The sequence below is a fragment of the Bactrocera tryoni genome, chromosome 5 (genome assembly GCF_016617805.1).
Source record: "Bactrocera tryoni isolate S06 chromosome 5, CSIRO_BtryS06_freeze2, whole genome shotgun sequence".
In the NCBI taxonomy this organism is placed as follows: Eukaryota; Metazoa; Arthropoda; class Insecta; order Diptera; family Tephritidae; genus Bactrocera; species Bactrocera tryoni.
The window spans coordinates 58,844,343-58,851,529 of record NC_052503.1 but is presented as its reverse complement, the minus strand read 5'-3'; the positions used below and the strand labels follow the sequence as shown (position 1 = coordinate 58,851,529).

General features: G+C 39.2%; 1 protein-coding gene across 1 annotated transcript; it reads right to left on the bottom strand.

Moving 5' to 3' along the window:
• Positions 1 to 1,396: 1,396 nt before the first annotated feature.
• LOC120778378 lies at positions 1,397 to 3,316 on the bottom strand. The gene is made up of 6 exons (XM_040110165.1): positions 3,219 to 3,316; positions 2,134 to 2,158; positions 2,020 to 2,067; positions 1,887 to 1,954; positions 1,608 to 1,820; positions 1,397 to 1,543 (listed from the first exon to the last, which is right to left on the bottom strand). Exons 5-6 carry the CDS (start codon positions 1,818 to 1,820, stop codon positions 1,397 to 1,399), a joined length of 360 nt encoding a protein of 119 aa, XP_039966099.1. The 5' UTR covers positions 1,887 to 1,954; positions 2,020 to 2,067; positions 2,134 to 2,158; positions 3,219 to 3,316.
• Positions 3,317 to 7,187: the final 3,871 nt, after the last annotated feature.

The window sequence follows — 7,187 nt, the reverse complement described above, 5'->3', positions numbered from 1 at the left end:
ATGCTTTCTAGCCGACAAATGCGTTAAGTTCAAGGAGGAAACAGTCTTATCGTCATCTCAATCATTTTGTAAACAAAGAGACGTGAACTCCCGTGCAAGAAGATTAACACTATTACATTTTTCCCTATTATAAGAAACGGATTTCGCGCCATCAATATTGGTAGTAGTTTTTACTCCAAAATCTTTCTGAATTTTTCTAGTAAACTCGGCGGAGCCTTCTTCAAACGCAATATTTGCTACTTTAAGGATATCATTACCGATAACTGCCTCATAGCGTAAGTCAATGCTTTTGGTAACATGAAAAGTAATCTTGATTGTGATATTGTCTATTTCTATTTCCTTAGTTATACTGCCTATTGTGTTTAGCTCACTTTCTTTAATAACGAGTAATCTACGTTTGTCGTTGCTTAATTGCGAATACCCCATTTTTTTTAAAATGTCATACCTCAGTAAGCTTAAATCGAATCCTGTGTCAACCATGGCGTTGACTATAACACTGTTTATCTGGATACGTTTAAAAATCAAACCACTGGTCTGTCTCCAAGGTGAATTAAACATAGCGTTAACTACACTTTTCTCTTTTTTTATTTGCTTGCCTGCACCAATCTTGCACTCAAAACTTCTGTGCCCTATCTCTCCACATTTAAAACACTTACTTACCCTGCAAGACGGGTAGTTGTTAGCAAACGTGTAAACGAGTTGTTATTGTTCACTTTTGCATTCGTTAAAATATTTGTTACTTTTGTTCAGAGAGTGGGAAAAAAGTAACACATAGCTATTTAATGTTCAATGGTTATCTCGCTCTAACCAATGGCAAATATCGCATGCTGCCTTGTTCTAACAGAATACATACATTTGTTAGCAAATCTCTTCACAGTATGTTACGGGTAACAAATTCTTTCGTTAGCGCAAAGCTTACCTATGTGTTATTGATAACAAAAAGTATTTGTTACCCGAATATCTGTTAGTGTTATTATTTTGGTTATCAGTTTGTTACCTTTAACATGTAATCATGTTAGCAGGAACAAGCATTTCTGTTACCCATTTGTTACTTCTAGCAAATTCAATTATTTTAAATAAAAGTCATTTTTTTAATTATTTTGCTTTATTTAATAATAAAATCAAAATCAGATATTAATTAAATTAATAATATGCCTATTATTATTGCATTCGGCAGAAAAATTATATACAAATTATTTGAGTATAAAAATTATAATTGTAAAAATTCATATTTTTAAAAGTAAAATTAGACACTTCAACTTAGAACTAATATATACAACCACTAATATCTACAACTTAAAGCTAATATTTACAACTTAAAACTAATATATATAAGTAATAATAATAAAACTTATATTAGTTTAGCCCTTAGTTTATGTTTCCTGTCGATTGTGGCTTAAGGCCACAAATCTCCGGAGCTCCCCACATATACTGCTTTTATCCTTGTCAGGAAATAATCGTACATTACATCGTCTGAAAACAAACCACGAAGTACGCCGTCCACACTGCCTTTTGCGCCCTTTGATTTCAATATTAGCCGCATCTGTAAAAAAAAATTACAGTAAATTATATTACAATCGCATAATATTTAAAAACGAAATATTTACCATAGCATCCGTGCTTTCCTTTTGGGAAAGTTTGTCTTCCACGAAGCGCACGTGCTTTTCCGATGACATGGGCAGTTTCGAAGCGAGCTCCACGTAATGCTCGTCCTCCAAATCACCGGTGATGCGGCTAATTGAATGGTGCGTCTTTGCCGCTATGACGCGGCATTCGCGCAATAATTTACTTTGCGCCTGCACCTCGGCCTTCACTGGCATCTAGAAAATTAAAATATAAAAATTAGCTTCTGTTTTAATTTGGTACTGTAATACTGCGTTACTTACTTTGTCTGTTAGGGACTTCTCAATGGCAGTGAGACGGGTCTCAATAGCATTCAGCTTCTGGATTATATCTGAAAAACATAAATGTATTTTTATAAAACAAATACTAATATATTTATATATTAATACATTATACCTGCATGGCCGCCAGACGATGGTGACGGTACCACAATTTCTGATGGTTCTGCTGGAGGAGCGCAAAGAAGTTTGAAAAGGTTTTCTTATTCATTATTTAAAACTAAAACTTAACTGATTGATAGGATCCACGTCGAAAACTAAAAAAAAAAAATATTATATAATTATTATATAAAATTAAAAATATTAAGTGGTCGTTTAATTAAAAAATACAATATAGCAACAAATATTACTTTGATAAAGATTTTTGATTTGTAAATACTTACAAATAGTATATTACAGGAGTAAAATATAGTTGAGAAGTGTCTTTTTAAAAGAGAATATCTATTTCTTAATTAATTTTTGTAAAATGAGAAAACATTATAAGGGAAATATTTACTGATTTACCGAAAAATAGTATTTCTGTTTAGGACACATAATTTAACCCTTTTTTACTTGCGACATATCTTTTTGAGATCAACATCCAAGTAAAGAAGTTGTGTATTTCAGCACTAAAGAAAAGACTATATAAATAGTTTAAAAAAATTAAAATGTAAATATCCTTTTTTGAAAAGACACTCCTCATTTGCTTGAAGCTTGAAAAAGTTTAATTTTAATTTAATTTTTAAAATCCTGCTTAGGAGCAGAAATGCGTATATGTATGTTTATGATGAAACACTATTGTTGTTTTTATTTTAAACAATTTTAGATATTCTGCATGCGAACAGATATCTTGGACGAACAAATGAACATTTTTAATTATGGAGGAGGTTATCCAGTTCAAGAATTTAAATATTCGAGATATTTGCGTTTAAAGGTGGGTTTCCAGCTCTCAAAAAAAGCAAAAACTTCATATAAAAAATCGCTTATGAAATGATCAAGAAGTTTTCTGGTGTAAATTAATTTTACACTTACATATATTTCGCTTTTTATGTTCACTAGCACTTCACTAATTCTGAAAAACCTCTTTAATCCGACAATACCCATTTTATTCCCGAAATCGTGGGACGGTATTCTAAAGTCGGCACAATTATAATTGTAACCGCACAACTCGTTTCAATTTAGATTTTAAATTTTTTACATTTACACATGTATGTATGTATATACATACATATATATGTAGATATAAAGTACAAATTACATATTTCACAAAAATGCATAATCTATAGCAACTATTTGAAATAAATATGCGCTATTTAGCTTTACTAATTTAAAACTTACTCTCTTATTTGTTTGTTGTACCCAATATACTTGAATCCTCCAAATGTTTTCTGTAATATTAAAATTTTTAATTATACACACAACATTCAATTCACAATGCTTACCTTTTTCTCCTAGTTAAGCCTTTTAGTTTCTCTATACAAAAGAAATTAATAATATACATATGTATATATAAATAATATAAATTAATTATAAAGTATCAAATTATCAAGTAACGAACTTACCTCTTTAAAATCCAAAATAAACTGCGCTTTTCGTTTTCTTCTTCTTGAAAAATTGGGCATTCGTCTCTCCTATTCTAGCAAGTTAATATTACAATATGTTTAGAATGTCGATAGTTTTTCTCTATCTTACTTACGTATTCTCCCATTCAATTGAAAATTCCAGAAAATGTAACAGTGTTAGTGAACAGCTGAAAATGTTTCAATGTGTTTGTGCAATCTGTTACCTCCGTCTTGCAGGGTATATTGCTTATTAGTACCATGACAATCTTTTGCGAGATGTGTCGTTGATGAGAATTTATAGCATTTCTTCTTGTCGTCACCACTTTGAAAATTTAAACCCTTTGAAGTACCTTGTGCATACTGCGACCTGTTTAGCGACTGTCGCGAACAATGCACCTTTTCGTAAACCTGCAAATTCACTTTTAATTCTTTTATTGTTTGTGTCTGGTATAAAATGGTTTTATTCAATCTTGAATCCCCTCGACAAAATTCCCTATTAAACTAACCTCGTCCATTTTAACTGGCTTCGCAATTTCCATAAGCGTGTACAAATATTTCTTAAATGACTCATTGCTCTTTTTACGCCTATTTTGCAACATGCGATGGATATCTAAAGAAGATAATTTAGTACCAAACTCGTCTATTAAAGTGGCTTTCAAGGTATCCCAGTCCCTAACAATGGCTTGGCTGCGCAAAAACAACTTGGCTGCCCCTTTCATAAGTTGCTTGGCGTAAACAAATTTTTGAAGTTCGTTCCATCCTAATGTGATAGCGTTGTCCTCAAACTCTTTCACCCATTCATGAATGTCTAGTGTATCTGTCCCACTAAACGAGGGTAAGCTGTCTTGAATGTCTTTTAAAGTAAAGCTAGGTTTCACCACCACTGTCTGTTGCGACGGATTGGCGGGTACTACAGCTGCAACAAATTCCACCCACACGTCACTCCCTCACCCCCAGGATCACCCACGGACACCCGCGACAAACCCGGCTACTTCAATTCAACTGCAACGGACTCCAGAGCAAGATCGAGGAGATAGTTGCACTAATGAATCGGGAACGCCTATCGATAGCTGCGGTCCAGGAAACCAAGTTAAACAGCCGCTCAGATCTTCTGAGTTGTGCAGGTTTCAACGTTATACGTAAAGATCGCGAGCGAGATAATGGTGGTGGCCTAGCTTTCATATTGCACAACACCGTGCAGTATCGTCTAATCGATATAGACATCGACCCCAGGGATACTACCCTAGAATGTCAGGGTATAGCTATCCGGTCAGGCGATGTCGAGCTCGAAATATTTAATATATACATCCCTCCAGTTACATGTTGCCCAACAGGATATCACCCGAATATAAGTGCGCTACTTCGTGGTGAAAACCGTTTGGTACTAGGCGACTTTAACGCGCACCACGATCTTTGGCATTCCTGCCTGTCAAATAATCGTAGGGGGATGGAGCTGGCGGAACAGATTGACGATTCGACATTCTGCACAATGAATGACGAAGCCCCCACCAGAGTTATGGGCACCTGTAATAGCTCGCCGGACATTACCATTGCTAGCGGTGGTCTGATAAACAGCATAACCTGGCGACCTATGCTAACTCTCGCATCAGACCATCTGCCCATAATTATTTCGATCGAGAAGCCTCCTGATTTTGTTTCTGTGGACAACCGCACCTACTTTAACTTTAACAAAGCTAATTGGGTCGGCTTCAAAGAATTTACTGAGAGCACCTTCAACGCTCTACCCATTCCTACGGACGTATGCGTTGGCGAACGTCAATTCCGCAAGGTGATCGCAGCAGCTACCGCTCGCTTCATACCGGCTGGAAGAATAGCGGAAATCCGCCCCAATTTCCCAGCCGAAGCAGCCGTTTTAGCTAATGAGCGCGACACCTTACGCCATGCCGATCCCGGGGATCCCCGAATACGGGATCTCAATTTGGAGATTCGGCGTATGGTAAATCAACATAAGCGGACGAAATGGATAGAACACCTGAAGTCCTGCAACCTCTCCACCGGAGTGAGTGACCTTTGGGCTACTGTCAAAGCTCTGTCTAACCCGAAGAGACATGACGACCGAGTTAAAGTTCAATTCAATGGTCATGCCTCTTCGGACCCGAAGAAGTGCGCGAGCTATTTTAGCCGGCAATTCATACTGCACCCTTCGGTAGACAAAGCTAAACGATGTGTTAACCGACGGCTGCGCAAAATGCCAAACGACGGCGCGCCACTTACTTTCACCGGTGAGGAGGTTCAGGGTGTCATCAAAAAAGCAAAATCCTCCAAATCCATTGGCCCTGATGGAATCAACATGCTAATGCTAAAGCATCTAGGCTCGACGGGAGTAGAATATCTCACCAAGGTACTTAATCTGTCGCTGACCACTCTTCAAATACCCGATGTGTGGAAAGTCGGAAGAGTGGTCCCACTACTGAAACCTGGGAAACCCGCCAACAAAGGGGAATCTTATCGCCCGATAACTCTCCTCTCCCCAGTAGTGAAGACACTTGAGGCCTTGCTACTCCCGACCTTCACTCACCACCTGAGCCTAGCCAGCCCCCAGCATGGATTCCGAAAAGTGCATAGCACCACCACAGCACTTAGCGTCATAAACGCCCAGATAGTTTGTGGCCTCAACCAAAAACCACCCTGCGAAAGAACGATCCTCGTAGCGTTGGACCTGTCAAAAGCCTTTGACACGGTCAATCACACAACGCTACTGCAGGACATTGAAACAACTACGCTCCCTCCAGGGTTAAAGAGGTGGACCATGAACTACCTGAGCGGTCGCCAGTCATCCGTACTATTTCGAGGTAAAAACATCTAAACTGGAGAAGAATTAAACAGGGGGTTCCGCAGGGTGGTGTCCTCTCCCCACTACTGTTTAATTTCTACATCTCGAAACTCCCACAACCACCAGAGGGAGTTTCCATAACCTCGTACGCTGATGACTGCACGATATTGGCGTCGGGCAATGGAATCGATGGCATGTGTTCGAAGGTAAACAGCTACCTCTCCGATCTTTCTCGTTTCCTCACTGCACGAAATCTTACACTCTCCCCACCAAATCCACAGCGACCATATTTACCAACTGGACGAAGGAGTATAGACTTGAGCTTAACATTGCAGTCGACGGCGTCAAAATTCCGACTGTCAATAATCCTAAGATTTTAGGTGTAACTTTCGACAGTCTATGCTCCTTCTCTCCGCATTCGACCGCGATTATCGCCAAAGTACAGAGCCGCAACAAAATCCTCAAGTCGCTAGCCGGCAGCACATGGGGAAAAGACAAAGAAACGTTGTTGGCAACATACAAGGCAATCGGCCGGCCGGTCCTCAATTACGCAGCGCCCATATGGTCACCTGGATGCAGTGGCACGCAGATGAGGAAACTTCAGACCTGCAAAAATACTGCACTCCGGACCACTACAGGATGTCTCTTGATGTCTCCGATTGAACACCTCCATAGTGAGACGCGCATGCTCCCGGTTAAGGAGCATAACGAACTCCTCTCCAGGCAGTTCCTGCTGGGATGCTTTCGCAAAAATCACCCCAGCAGCCATCTGCTTGGAGCGGAACCGCCTCCTAGGAGCATCAAGAGGTCATTCCTGGATTACGTCGACGACGTCGTACAGTAAGCCGACCGGACTTCGGACGCAACTAACTTTCGACAGGTACTGACCGCCATTCACAGCGGAGCCATCAACACCTTCACCGACTCCCTTCCCGTGAATGGCGTTCTTGG

Coding starts and splice junctions, on each gene's coding strand:
- LOC120778378 (XM_040110165.1), bottom strand. CDS start 1,820: ATGCCAGTGAAGGCCGAGGTGCAGGCGCAAAGTAAATTATTGCGCGAA. Junction 1,544..1,607: donor AGGAAAGCACGGATGCTATG/GTAAATATTTCG, acceptor TTTTTTTTACAG/ATGCGGCTAATATTGAAATC.